Source organism: Pygocentrus nattereri, chromosome 23 (assembly GCF_015220715.1).
Source record: "Pygocentrus nattereri isolate fPygNat1 chromosome 23, fPygNat1.pri, whole genome shotgun sequence".
NCBI classification, from domain to species: domain Eukaryota; kingdom Metazoa; phylum Chordata; class Actinopteri; order Characiformes; family Serrasalmidae; genus Pygocentrus; species Pygocentrus nattereri.
The window spans coordinates 30,194,115-30,208,685 of record NC_051233.1 but is presented as its reverse complement, the minus strand read 5'-3'; the positions used below and the strand labels follow the sequence as shown (position 1 = coordinate 30,208,685).

General features: G+C 41.5%; 2 protein-coding genes across 3 annotated transcripts; both read left to right on the top strand.

Annotated features, from left to right (window-relative positions):
- Positions 1–920: 920 nt before the first annotated feature.
- On the top strand, positions 921–6,128 carry LOC108414110 (tripartite motif-containing protein 16-like). 2 transcript variants are annotated; one of them, XM_017686898.1, is made up of 6 exons: positions 921–1,555; positions 1,878–1,973; positions 2,974–3,207; positions 3,397–3,556; positions 4,101–4,151; positions 4,345–6,128. In XM_017686898.1, the coding sequence occupies exons 1-6, from the start codon at positions 971–973 to the stop codon at positions 4,863–4,865; spliced, it is 1,647 nt and encodes a 548-aa protein (XP_017542387.1). In that variant the 5' UTR covers positions 921–970; the 3' UTR covers positions 4,866–6,128. The 2 variants fall into 2 exon arrangements, with proteins under 2 accessions (XP_017542387.1, XP_017542386.1); XM_017686897.1 differs by having other exon boundaries at positions 4,095–4,151.
- A 3,834-nt stretch (positions 6,129–9,962) lies between these two features.
- LOC119261532 (tripartite motif-containing protein 16-like) lies at positions 9,963–13,791 on the top strand. The gene is made up of 5 exons (XM_037533574.1): positions 9,963–10,586; positions 10,914–11,009; positions 11,179–11,412; positions 11,602–11,761; positions 12,796–13,791. The coding sequence occupies exons 1-5, from the start codon at positions 10,002–10,004 to the stop codon at positions 13,329–13,331; spliced, it is 1,611 nt and encodes a 536-aa protein (XP_037389471.1). The 5' UTR covers positions 9,963–10,001; the 3' UTR covers positions 13,332–13,791.
- The last annotated feature ends 780 nt before the right edge of the window (positions 13,792–14,571 follow it).

Below are 14,571 nucleotides of genomic sequence, written 5' to 3'. Positions count from 1 at the left end.
TTTGGTTCATTTTGGCCACAGTGCTAAACAAGCTAGAGTTACTCAATGGAAGTGCAAATCAGTTTAACTGTACATACAGACCGCCGGCGCGTTTGACCTGACATCTGTACAGCAGCGTGACTCTCTGTAGAAACTGTACTTTTAACTGTAGGCCAGATAATTCACTATGTAACTATGTCAATATTAAATGATCACTTTCTAATTTATGTTTTGTAGGAACTTTTTGAAGGTGTCAGCAGATTTCGAAGCCAGCCAACACTGAGCTGTCGGTTAATCAGGTCCACCTACCATAGACGTGCACTTTGTAATTATCCAATTAATTAATAACAGTTGCGATCGTTTGCTGGCACCAGCACTGCAGGGCCTTTCTAACCCAGCAGCAACATCTCCATCTCCACCTGCCTCACTGCTTTACTCAGTGTCACATTCCTGTTCATTTTACAGGCCAAATTAATAGAGCAGGTCATATTTACTTGTAAATAGTTCATTAATAATACCTTGGCTTGTGTACAAATTTCTGTGTAATTGATGACACTTGAACTAATGTGTGATGTTCAACTCCAGCATCGCTCTTCTCTGATTCAGGTCAGTGGAGAGCACAGCAGAAGGTCTGGGTTGGTGGTGGTTTTGTTTCTCAGCTGTAGTTCTGCAGTAATGAAGCAGAGAAGTGAAGGTCCTCACAGAGACTGCAGCTCTCTTACATTTACGACTTTCAGTGGCTGTGCTACCGAGATTTTGAATGTCAAGAACCAAGTCGTTCCTCTCTTTCTTTCTCCCTTTGCTCTTTCTCTGGTTCTTTTTCCCTTTACTCCTCCTCTCTTTCTTTCTCCCTTTGCTCCTCCTCTCTTTCTCCACCCTCTCTCTGTGACACTTCAACCAGCAGAAAAACAGTAAGTCCCGCCTCCTCAGTTCAGGGAAAACGAAACTGATCTCAGAGAGCTGCTCCCTCTCCATCTAGACGTGCAGGACAATGGCCAGTATTTCAGTAGATCACGACCAGTTCAGCTGTCCAGTCTGTCTGGATCTGCTGAAGGATCCAGTGTCTCTTCCTTGTGGACACAGTTTCTGTAAGGTGTGTATTAATGGCTGCTGGGATCAGGAGGACCAGAGGGGGGTCTACAGCTGCCCCCAGTGCAGAGAGACTTTCACTCCAAGGCCTGTTCTACGCAGAAACAACGTAATGGCTGAAGTGGTGGAGAAACTGAAGAAGACAGAACTCCGGGCTGCTCCTCCTGCTCCCCGTTACGCTGGACCTGGAGATGTGGAGTGTGATTTCTGCACTGGGAGAAAACTCAAAGCCATCAAGTCCTGTCTGACATGTCTGGCCTCCTTTTGTGAAACTCATCTTAAACCTCACTATGAAGTTCCTGCATTGAAAAAGCACAACCTGGTCAAAGCCTCCTCACAGCTACAGGAGAAGATCTGCTCTCAGCACAACAAACTGATCGAGATCTACTGTCGTACTGACCGAAGCTACATCTGCTATTTATGTACGATGGATAAACACAGAGGTCATGATGCAGTGCCAGCTGAAACAGAAAGAACCGAGAAACAGGTGAGAACTAGAAACCTTTAGAAATCAAATCATGAACTCAGTGCGTTGGGGATGGAATTGCTCAATACATTTCTCCTTGCTCAGATTTTATTATAAATAAGTCATAATAGCCTGTGAATAGTTTTCCAGGCAACACTCATCTTCCAGCCTGAGTGTTCAGATAGTAGTGTGAAATCTCTGTACAACAAAGCTTGAGTTTATTTTAAGTGCATTATATCTTAATATTACAGTTTGTACTAGCATGTTAGTAAAAATCTTTGTTTTGTCAAATTTTGCTAAAAGTCATAAAAATGTATGAGGAAAACTTGGTATTTGTTCAAAGAGTCAACTAAAGGAGATTCAGAGTAAATTCCAGCAGAGGATCCAGGAGAAGCAGAAGGAGCAGCAGGAGCTGAAACAGACTGTGAAGACGCTTAAGGTGAGAACTCAGCAGAGATTTGATATTTCAGTCCACAATCAGGCTCTCCTCCAGTCAGACAGTGAGGAGCTCAGTGTTGGTCATTTTTGGATCATGTATATACCACAAGTGCCCCCCTCACCTTCCCGACTTAACCCACAATGTGACATAAGAAGTCATGGATGACCTCGGATGAGTTTCTGAACATTATGGACATAAAAAGTGAAATATGAAAGGGAAAATAAGTAAACTACATTTTGTTTGTACGAATATACAGGAGTGCAATAAATGTGACATTTTGTTTTGTTTAAATTAAAGTTCAGATTTTCTCGTTTTCTCAGCATGAGATTGAGCTAATTTACCACAAAGGCATTTTTATGACCTTTTTATGCCCATTTTCACAAATGGTGCCAGTAATGATGGAGTTTGCTGTGGATCCTACCAAGTAACATTTTTCAAACTTTTTGCCTCGTCATTTATTTTCTCATACTGTGTCAAAGAGTTCAATAATCTCTAAAAGACTCGATAGAATGGTTTCTGATACTACACTGACACACTGTTATCTGTAAAAATAGAACAAAATATAGTATGTAGTGGTTGGTTAGTGTAGAGGATACACCTCTGCCTTCTGTGCTGTAGTCTGGGGTTCAAGCCCCCTACACTATACCAATAATGTTGTTTTAAGCTATATAGATGTGTAATTTTATAGATGTTTGTCTTTAAAATCTCATGTGCAACATTAAGTGGTTCAGGTAAGAGTGTAATGATTTAGGCCTGCAGCTTTTATCATGCTAATTGGTGGAGTATAATATATATAATATATTACTTATGAGCTACATTAGCTATATTTGATTTACATGCCGTGTAAATAAAAGCAAATTGAAAACACCAAATATATTTGGGATGATTGACTCCATTTAGGATAAGGAGTGGAAATTGTACAAGTTAGATTGTGTGTGTTCTTTTTTATGAACTGTTCCTCTTAAAAGTGTCTCCATCTGGTGTGTCCTTGTCCTCACAGCGCTGTGCTCAGTCAGCAGTGGAGGACAGTGAGAGGATCTTTACTGAACTGATCCGCTCCATTGAGAAAAAGCGCTCTGAGGTAACAAAGCTGATCAGAGCTCAGGAGGAGGCTGAACTGAGTGGAGCTGAAGAACTCCTGGAGAAACTGGAGCAGGAGATCGCTGATCTACAGAGGAGACGCACTGAGCTGGAGCAGCTTTCACACACAGAGGATCACATCCATTTCCTCCAGGTAACAATCACTGATCTGCAGAGGAACGTGCTCCTCATCCAGCTTCTAAAGCGCCTCTCAGCTAAAGTTCATTAAGGCAGCAGTAAATCTACCTGTCTGTGATCACAAGTCTGTCTTTAGTCTAATTGGAGCTCCTTCATTTCTCCTGTACTCCTTTATCTTCCTCCACTGCCTTTGTTCTCTCTGTAGAGTTTCCAGTCTCTCTGTGTCTCTTCTGGATCTGAGGACTCACCCAGCATCACTGTCCATCAGCACCTCTCATTTGATGGAGTGAGGAGATCTCTCTCTGAGCTGAAGGAGCGACTAGAGGAGCTCTGCAGAGAGGAGTTCAGTAAAATCCCTCCTCATGGTAAGAGGAGCTGTCCTGCTGTGGAGCATAAGGACGGAAATCTTTACTAGTACGGTTCAGTGCTCTCACTGACCACACAGTGCAGTCATGACCTGCAGTCAGTATTTGATTCTTTCTGTAATATGATGTCATTTTTAGAAATAAGATCTCAAAAAATTATGTAACAGTATAAATAATGTAACACTAACCAATCTGCATAACTCATAAATATTCACTACAATGTATACAAAAGTCTGAATAATTATATTACACATATGACATGATATGATGTGTGGGATTTAATATTATATGCTGTATATTAAACATTCATATGCAAGAGCTTGAACACCCAAGTGATATGTTTGTTGAGACTCTTCCTGCTAACAGTGACTGATCTCCCCAAAGTTCATCATAAATCTAAATATTAGTGATTCTACTGGAACAAAAAATACATTCCAATTTAATCATGATCATTTTTATCTTTTTCTCTGCTTGAAGTCTCATTCTATTCTATTCTATTCTATTCTATTGACTGTGTTGGTCTGTTGTGTCTCCACAGCTGCAGCAGTTCAGATTTTATCCTCAGAACCAAAAACCAGAGAAGATTTTCTGCAGTGTAAGAATAACAAACACACACACACACACACACACTCCGCACACACACACACACACACACACACACACACACAAACATACACAAACACTCACACACACACACACACACACACACACACACACACACACATGAACTCACTCTCTTGAATACTGCTAAATTTTGTTCACAAACTCTTTTTGTTTTCTCTTTTTAGATTTCTGTCAGCTGACTCTGGATCCCAACACAGTAAACAGATACCTCATTCTGTCTGAGAAGAACAGAGTGGTGACGGTCAGTAATAAAGTCCAGTCATACTCTGACCATCCAGAGAGATTTGACTACTTGCCTCAGGTGTTGTGTAAGGAGAGTGTGAGTGGACGCTGTTACTGGGAGGTTGAGAGGAGCAGTGGAGGAGTTGTGTGCATATCAGTCTCATATAAAGGGATCAGCAGGAAAGGACGGGGTAATGATTGTGGGTTTGGAGGTAACAGTCAGTCCTGGAGTCTGCGGGTTTCTCCGTCTCTCACTTTCTGGCACAACAGCATTCAGACTAAGATCTTAGGACCATCATCCTCCAGAATAGGAGTGTATGTGGATCACAGTGCAGGAACTCTGTCCTTCTACAGCGTCTCTGACACAATGACCCTCCTACACACAGTCCACACCACGTTCACTCAGCCGCTCTACGCCGGGTTCTATGTTAAAGGAACTGTGAAGTTATGTGATAAAAAATGATGCGTCTAATTAACATTGCAGATAAAAAAATCAATTACATTTTATGGTTGATCAACTGTAACAAAATTTGACCCACATTTAATTTTCAGATCACATTAACTTTATTATTCCTGCATTTTCCACAGAGTTTGACCCTCATTCTCTCAGCCTCTCTGCTGGTTCAGATAAAGAGACAGAAGTGTTTCAGTAATGCAGCTGATGGGAAATGAAACCATTAGACAGGGTGTGAATGAGTTTTGTCTCTCCAGCTCTCCGAGACCCTGGCAGGTCACACATGGATTTACATGGGAAATCAAGCAGATCCTCCATTTCATTCATCCAGAATCTCAAAGCTGTTCTAACACTGAGAATAATATTTCACTGTAAATCAGCAGCTTTGATCTTAATAAACTCCCACTAGAGTCTGATTTAATAAAAGGAGTTTATATCTAGTTTAATCTCCCAGTCGCTGTTTAAAGTGATTAATATGACTAATATTAGCTTCTGTGATTTATAGTTACTGTGTGATAAAGCTGTAAATACAGTTCAGTGCTGTTCATTTCACTCCCAGCATTTTATAAGACAGAGAGAAACAAAGTTTATTGATCCTGAAGGAAATGGCAGAGTCACAGCAGCAGCAGAACAGTGTGGATCACATAACTCTACTAGAAAGAGCCGAAAATGTACAGAATTCACAAAAACAAACACTTTGAAAGAGACTTAAATCACATTCTGGGCTCACAAACGTGTGAATGGCAGTGAACATTTCTGTATGATTGTATCTTGAGGTGTTAATGAGATTCCTTTAAAACTGTGTAAGTGAATATTATATACATGTATGTATTGATCCAGGTGATGTAATTGACTCTGATTAACTGGAGAAATGCTGATATAAAATGTAATATAAGGGAGTCCATTCTCAGCGTCTTCTGTCTGGCTACATATGTAGAAATAATCATGATCGGTCGGTTTCAGAGCTCACGCTGATGTAAAGAGACGTTTTCTGAGGGTTTTTCAGAAGCTGGTGCTGAATGAGCTGCTCAGTGAGACTTCAGATCAGCGTAAATAAACTCCACCTCACTCTACATCACCCCATAGAGCATCTCTAGAAGAGCTCCTGATTCCTCCACAGCCTTCAAACCTCACCTGGATCGTGAGGCTTCTGTCAGTCCTCTAATGAGCTGAAAGCTGATGAAGCTGATGAGCTGGATCAGCTGATCACTCAGTGTAAAACACTGTTCTCTGTTTTCTAAAATGAAATAAATTAAAACTGGTCGACTCTTATATTTCTGTGATGAATTCGCCTTTGATGCTCTGACCACTGAAGCTCTGCTGTCCTCTTCACACATTAAACCACCACATGTCGCAGTTTAGACTTGGTCCTTGTTCAGGGTTTAAATCTGACTCCCTATGCTGGTGCAGCCTGATTAGACTTCATTTCAGTTTAAATACAAAGATAAAGCAATATAACACTGTTTTAATACTAATCCAGGTTTCAGTTTTTGTGTAAGAGGTTTATCTTGATTGAAGCTGATCTTAGGCTTCATCATTGTTGGTGAAACCCAGCCTAAGTTTCAGCTTCATTAAACCCAGAGATGTGTAGAGCAGCTTAAACCCACACTGGACTAAAAGTGCTGTACTAAAGTGAAATAAATGCAGTGAAAGTAAAAATACTTTTCCAACAAAAGCAGGTTTAGTACTAGAGAACTAGTACTAGTAGTAGAACTTCTAGAACTGCAGTGGAGCTTCTTAGTCCATCCAGCATCTCACAGCACAGGACCTGTTAGACTCTGTTCTTCTCTTTTTCATCAACTCTTGGTCTAAAACATTAAAGCTAAAAGTCAGAGCTGTGAGAAATCACAGAGCAGGACAAACCCCTTCACCAATATAACCCACACTGAACAGAAGTCGATTAGTCTTATTCATTTATTTATCTGATACTTTATATCAAACACAATGTGTCATATTTAGGAACAGACAGCAATATGTACCCATAGCTGACACATCAGTGTTACTGCAATGCTGTGAATGATCCACCACCCAAATAGTACCTGCTCTTTGAGGGTCCATGGGGGTCCTGACCACTGAAGAACAGGGTAAAAGGGGGTAACAAAGTATCAGAGAAACAGACGGACTACAGTCTGTAACTGTAGAACCACTAAGTGCAGCTATACAAGTGGAGCTGATAAACTGGACAATGAGTGTAGAAACAAGGAGGTGGTCATGATACCTGATCTGTGTAAATACATACGTATATTTATCTAAAGTATATTAACGTATCAACAGGTTTAAGGTGGATTTCATAACAGTAGCACTCCAGTTAGTCATTACAATCAAAGAGAAAACCCCAATGTGCAGAGAATGAACTGTAGCAGAAGAAAAAAAATAGGGCAATAAACGTATATAGTGTTTAACATGCTTTAAAAACTAGTTTTAAGCTTGAGATTGTTTAGATTTTGAAGATTTCTTGTGAGACTGTAAGATCTGGCCCCAGTGTGTGAAACCTGAGAGATATGCTGGTGTAAATTTTAAAGTCTAATGCTCGTGAGCTTCATTCACCATTTCCTAACCTCTTCTTGAGTTTCAGAAGATCAGAGAGACATAATTGTCAACCAGTTCACACTGGACACCGTATTGTTAAGCTGGATCAGGTCTCACAACCACCTTTTACCTGGAAACACCATTCAGACTGAAATAACTGCAGAAGTCTTTTATGTTCTTCCGGAGATGCACTCCTCATCCACTGCCTGCTAAAAGGCCGCAGGCATTTTTTCTGGGACCAGCACTCCTCCCAAAAATCCACATGCCTTCAGTTTTAATTATGTGCTCTGGTGAAACCTTTAATGGCACGATGTGTTATCATGGGGACGCTGTGAGGTGTTTTTAGGATCCTGCGGTGTTTGAAGGCACAGATGGTCACTTATGGTACGTTATCATTTTAACCTCCCTTTGCTCCTCCTCTCTTTCTTTCTCCCTTTGCTCCTCCTCTCTTTCTTTCTCCCTTTGCTCCTCCTCTCTTTCTTTCTCCCTTTGCTCCTTGTCTCTTCCTTTGTCCCTTTGCTCCTCCTCTCTTTCTTTCTCCCTTTGCTCCTTGTCTCTTCCTTTGTCCCTTTGCTCCTCCTCTCTTTCTTTCTCCCTTTGCTCCTCCTCTCTTTCTTTCTCCCTTTGCTCCTCCTCTCTTTCTTTCTCCCTTTGCTCCTCCTCTCTTTCTTTCTCCCTTTGCTCCTCCTCTCTTTCTTTCTCCCTTTGCTCCTTGTCTCTTCCTTTGTCCCTTTGCTCCTCCTCTCTTTCTTTCTCCCTTTGCTCCTCCTCTCTTCCTTTGTCCCTTTGCTCCTTCTCTCTTTCTTTCTCCCTTTGCTCCTTCTCTCTTTCTTTCTCCCTTTGCTCCTTCTCTCTTCCTTTGTCCCTTTGCTCCTCCTCTCTTTCTTTCTCCCTTTGCTCCTTCTCTCTTTCTTTCTCCCTTTGCTCCTTCTCTCTTTATTTCTCCCTTTGCTCCTCCTCTCTTTCTTTCTCCCTTTGCTCCTCCTCTCTTTCTTTCTCCCTTTGCTGCTCCTCTCTTTCTTTCTCCCTTTGCTCCTTCTCTCTTCCTTTGTCCCTTTGCTCCTCCTCTCTTTCTTTCTCCTTTTGCTCCTTCTCTCTTCCTTTGTCCCTTTGCTCCTCCTCTCTTTCTTTCTCCATTTGCTCCTTCTCTCTTTCTTTCTCCCTTTGCTCCTTCTCTCTTTCTTTCTCCCTTTGCTCCTTCTCTCTTTCTTTCTCCCTTTGCTCCTTCTCTCTTTCTTTCTCCCTTTGCTGCTCCTCTCTTTCTTTCTCCCTTTGCTCCTTCTCTCTTTCTTTCTCCCTTTGCTCCTCCTCTCTTTCTTTCTCCCTTTGCTCCTCCTCTCTTTCTTTCTCCCTTTGCTCCTTGTCTCTTCCTTTGTCCCTTTGCTCCTCCTCTCTTTCTTTCTCCCTTTGCTCCTCCTCTCTTCCTTTGTCCCTTTGCTCCTTCTCTCTTCCTTTGTCCCTTTGCTCCTCCTCTCTTTCTTTCTCCCTTTGCTCCTCCTCTCTTTCTTTCTCCCTTTGCTCCTTCTCTCTTCCTTTGTCCCTTTGCTCCTCCTCTCTTTCTTTCTCCCTTTGCTCCTCCTCTCTTCCTTTGTCCCTTTGCTCCTTCTCTCTTTCTTTCTCCCTTTGCTCCTTCTCTCTTTCTTTCTCCCTTTGCTCCTTCTCTCTTCCTTTGTCCCTTTGCTCCTCCTCTCTTTCTTTCTCCCTTTGCTCCTTCTCTCTTTCTTTCTCCCTTTGCTCCTTCTCTCTTTCTTTCTCCCTTTGCTCCTTCTCTCTTTCTTTCTCCCTTTGCTCCTCCTCTCTTTCTTTCTCCCTTTGCTGCTCCTCTCTTTCTTTCTCCCTTTGCTCCTTCTCTCTTCCTTTGTCCCTTTGCTCCTCCTCTCTTTCTTTCTCCTTTTGCTCCTTCTCTCTTCCTTTGTCCCTTTGCTCCTCCTCTCTTTCTTTCTCCATTTGCTCCTTCTCTCTTTCTTTCTCCCTTTGCTCCTTCTCTCTTTCTTTCTCCCTTTGCTCCTTCTCTCTTTCTTTCTCCCTTTGCTCCTTCTCTCTTTCTTTCTCCCTTTGCTGCTCCTCTCTTTCTTTCTCCCTTTGCTCCTTCTCTCTTTCTTTCTCCCTTTGCTCCTCCTCTCTTTCTTTCTCCCTTTGCTCCTTCTCTCTTTCTTTCTCCCTTTGCTCCTTCTCTTTCTTTCTCCCTTTGCTGCTCCTCTCTTTCTTTCTCCCTTTGCTCCTTCTCTCTTTCTTTCTCCCTTTGCTCCTCTCTTTCTTTCTCCCTTTGCTCCTTCTCTCTTTCTTTCTCCCTTTGCTGCTCCTCTCTTTCTTTCTCCCTTTGCTCCTTCTCTCTTTCTTTCTCCCTTTGCTGCTTCTCTCTTTCTTTCTCCCTTTGCTCCTTCTCTCTTTCTTTCTCCCTTTGCTCCTCTCTTTCTTTCTCCCTTTGCTCCTTCTCTCTTTCTTTCTCCCTTTGCTGCTCCTCTCTTTCTTTCTCCCTTTGCTCCTCCTCTCTTTCTCCACCCCTCTCTATGACACTTTAACCAGCAGAAAACCAGGAAGTCCCTCCTCCTCAGTTCAGAGTAAATGAAACTGATCTCAGAGAGCTGCTCCCTCTCCATCTAGACGTGCAGGACAATGGCCAGTATTTCAGTAGATCACGACCAGTTCAGCTGTCCAGTCTGTCTGGATCTGCTGAAGGATCCAGTGTCTCTTCCTTGTGGACACAGTTTCTGTAAGGTGTGTATTAATGGCTGCTGGGATCAGGAGGACCAGAGGGGGGTCTACAGCTGCCCCCAGTGCAGAGAGACTTTCACTCCAAGGCCTGTTCTACGCAGAAACAACATGCTGGCTGAAGTGGTGGAGAAACTGAAGAAGACAGAACTCCGGGCTGCTCCTCCTGCTCCCCGTTACGCTGGACCTGGAGATGTGGAGTGTGATTTCTGCACTGGGAGAAAACTCAAAGCCATCAAGTCCTGTCTGACGTGTCTGGCCTCCTTTTGTGAAACTCATCTTAAACCTCACTGTGAAGTTCCTGCATTGAAAAAGCACAACCTGGTCAAAGCCTCCTCACAGCTACAGGAGAAGATCTGCTCTCAGCACAACAAACTGATCGAGATCTACTGTCGTACTGACCGAAGCTACATCTGCTATTTGTGTATGATGGAGGAACACAGAGGTCACAGTATAGTCTTGCCTATAAATGAAAGAACCGAGAAACAGGTGAGAACTAGAAATCATTAGATTTGTATTAGTAATTCATGCCTGATTAATCATTTGGAAGTTTAAACTTCAACTTTCAGTTCTTGCTTTCAAGGGACTGATTTTGAAAAAAAAATGTTGTTAAAAATGTTGATGTTGTAGGGTTCAGTTTCAGAGTGTTCAGTAGGTCAGATCAGACCAGTCAGTGAACCTGTGACCATCTAACACTCAACCTCCAGCCTTATGTGTGAAAGCACTGTAGAACAACAGTTAATTTTACATTTTTAGCTGCTATTAAAACAAATCATTGTAGATCATAAATCATAAACTAAATATGTCTGTTGATAGAATCAGCTGAAGGAGATGCAGAGTAAATTCCAGCAGAGAATCCAGGAGAAACAGAAGAAGCAGCAGGAGCTGAAACAGGCTGTGAAGACTCTTAAGGTGAGAACTGAGCAGAGAGTTGATGTTTCAGTCCCAAGTTTATGTGCAAGACGGTTTAACAGTACTACAGAACTTGATGTGGTTTGAGGAAAAATTGCATAAAACAGACATTTTTGCTGAACTGTTCCTTCTAAAAGTGTCTCCATCTGGTGTGTCCTTGTCCTCACAGCGCTGTGCTCAGTCAGCAGTGGAGGACAGTGAGAGGATCTTTACTGAACTGATCCGCTCCATTGAGAAAAAGCGCTCTGAGGTAACAGAGCTGATCAGAGCTCAGGAGGAGGCTGAACTGAGTGGAGCTGAAGAACTCCTGGAGAAACTGGAGCAGGAGATCGCTGATCTACAGAGGAGACGCACTGAGCTGGAGCAGCTTTCACACACAGAGGATCACATCCATTTCCTCCAGGTAACAATCACTGATCTGCAGAGGAACCTGCTCCTCATCCAGCTTCTAAAGCTCCTCTCAGCTAAAGTTCATTAAGGCAGCAGTAAATCTACCTGTCTGTGATCACAAGTCTGTCTTTAGTCTAATTGGAGCTCCTTCATTTCTCCTGTACTCCTTTATCTTCCTCCACTGCGTTTGTTCTCTCTGTAGAGTTTCCAGTCTCTCTGTGTCTCTTCTGGATCTGAGGACTCACCCAGCATCACTGTCCATCAGCACCTCTCATTTGATGGAGTGAGGAGATCTCTCTCTGAGCTGAAGGAGCAAATTGAGGAGTTCTGCAAAGAGAAATTCTGTAAAATCCCTCCACAGGGTAAGAGGAGCTGTCCTGCTGTGGAATGCAAGGATGGAAATCTGCACTAGTACCATTCAATGCTCTCATTTACCCTTTACACACTGACCATACAGTGCAGTCATGATCTGTGTCCAGCCTTTATCAGAAAACGTATTAGAAAAAATAACACATGTGCACACGAACATGAGCGTTAGAACGATTATGTAACAGTAACTAATCTGCATAAATTATAATGTATTCATTTCAAGCATATACAGAATCATATAGACAGATAGATACTTTATTGATCCTGAAATTTAGCAATATATATGAATAGTATAATCATATTATATGCAAGAAACATTGCATGATATCATATTAAATGCTGTGTAATATACATTCATATGCAAAAAGTTTGAACATCCCCAGTCAAATGATATGTTTAGTTGATTTTCTAACTGAAAACATTCTCTCATGTTGTCTAGGGACCAAACCTAAATATGGCATTTTTCTGCAAATTTTAATACACATTTCTAATATTTTCACATATTGGAAAAAAGTAAAATATCAAATGTGCCATAACCTTTTGCACAAGCCACATTTTATGTTTTATATTATGACTGTGCATTATATCACAATAACACTGAATATTATTGTGATAATTTATACACATTTTTATCCCTACAGAAAAACACTGAAACATCCTAAACATGTCATGTGCTGCTTTTTTCACACACGACCTGTCATTAATATGATGATCAATATTTAAGAGTCTAAAATATTTATCGTAGAAATGTGTCAATCACCTGTAGTATTACTTATTATTACAAAGTCCGTGATCTATTCATGGAAGACGCACATTTGTATATCATAATAAGAGCGTGAGAGATATAAAGAGCACGGCAGGAGAGAGAGAGAGAGAGAGAGAGAGAGAGAGAGAGAGAGAGAGAGAGAGAAAGAGAGAGAAAGAGAGAGAGAGAGAGAGAGAGAGAGAGAGAGAGAGAGAGAGAGAGAGAGAACAGAGAAAAAGTGCATTTTCTTCTTCTTTCTTTCTTTCTTCTTTTTTTTTTTAGATTTCTGTCAGCTGACTCTGGACCCCAACACAGCAAATCATCACCTCACTCTGTCTGAGAAGAACAAAGTGGTCATGTACAGTGATATAGGCCAGTCATACTCTGACCATCCAGAGAGATTTAACTGCTACTCTCAGGTGTTGTGTAAGGAGAGTGTGAGTGGACGCTGTTACTGGGAGGTTGAGAGGAGCAGTGGAGGAGTTGTGTGCATATCAGTCTCATATAAAGGGATCGGCAGGAAAAGTTTGGGTAATGATTGTGTGTTTGGATGCAACAGTCAGTCCTGGAGTCTGCGGGTTTCTCCGTCTCTCACTTTCTGGCACAACAACATTCAGACTGAGATCTCAGGACCATCATCCTCCAGAATAGGAGTGTATGTGGATCACAGTGCAGGAACTCTGTCCTTCTACAGCGTCTCTGACACAATGACCCTCCTACACACAGTCCACACCACGTTCACTCAGCCGCTCTACGCCGGGTTCTATGTTAATGGAACTGTGAGGTTATGTGATAGAAAATTAGGTGCTTTTTCTTAATATTATAGATGTAAAAAGTCATCAATGCATTGTTAACTACCTGTGGCAAAAATATGAACTGTTCTTTTCAGTCCTTGGAATGAACAGTGCTATTCATGCTTACTACACAAAGTTCAACCTACATTTCCTCAGCCTCTGCTGCTTGAATCTTTAAAAAGATGGACATACAGCAGCAATGGCAGAACTGTGCAGTTCACACAACTAAGAGCTGTAAGATTTACAGTATTTGCTAGATGCTTTAAGGAGACTTAACATTGTAGTTTTACAAATGTTTGTTTGAGTGAAGAAATACTTATAACTGTAACTGAGGTATTTGTTAATGATATTTCTTTTCCAAGAGAATATTATGCACATGTATGTATGGACAGAAAGGCAGTATGTTTGGTTTGGCTGTCAGATGGGATCAGAAATCAAATTTCAATTTTCCATTTTCTAAATTAAATCCTTAAGTCAAAGGCAATTCAGTGTCTTGTCCCCTTAATCCACCAGGGGGAGCATAAAGCACTGTAGTGAAAATAAAACTCTGCAACTGGTCCAGGTGGCTGAAAGTAGCTGAGCAGCAGATAATAATCCACGCAGCCTCACTTTCCTTATAAAATATTAGCTATTTAAAATGGTTCATGCTGATATAAAGAGACATTTTCTGTGCGTTTTTCAGAAGCTGGGGATGAATGAGCCGCTCAGTGAGGGAGTTTAGATTTGTGTGAAATAAACTCCACCTCATTCTGCACCGCCCCATGGAGCATCTCTAGAAGGGCTTTCTATTCCACAGCCTCAAACCACACGTGGGTTAGGTGACCTTCAACTGTAAAAATGTGTACAAAGTTTTCTGTCAGTATATTTTCCAGCAGATTATGGTAAATGATTTGTAAATAACTGCAGGCGGTATTTTGAATCAGCACTAGTAAACTAGCAGAAGGTTTGCAGCGTTTTCCTGGCGACTGTGCGTATACATCGTCAATTCAAATGATGCAAATGTAATTTTGCAACTGAAAAAGTTTTTAGTTTCTTGAAGACTCAGTCAGATGCAAATTGAAGCTTAAACGAAAGCATATTTCCATTAATGCATGTTAAAAGCAACTAAAATAACAGAAAATGCGCAAAATAAACTTTTCTTTTGCTGTAAATTTGCATCATTTACTGTAAACACAATGTTCTTTACCAAGATAACATTTCTACCGATCAATCCTGTCTTCTACCCAAACAGTGCTTTTATTTCCACTATACAGATCTGATGAGC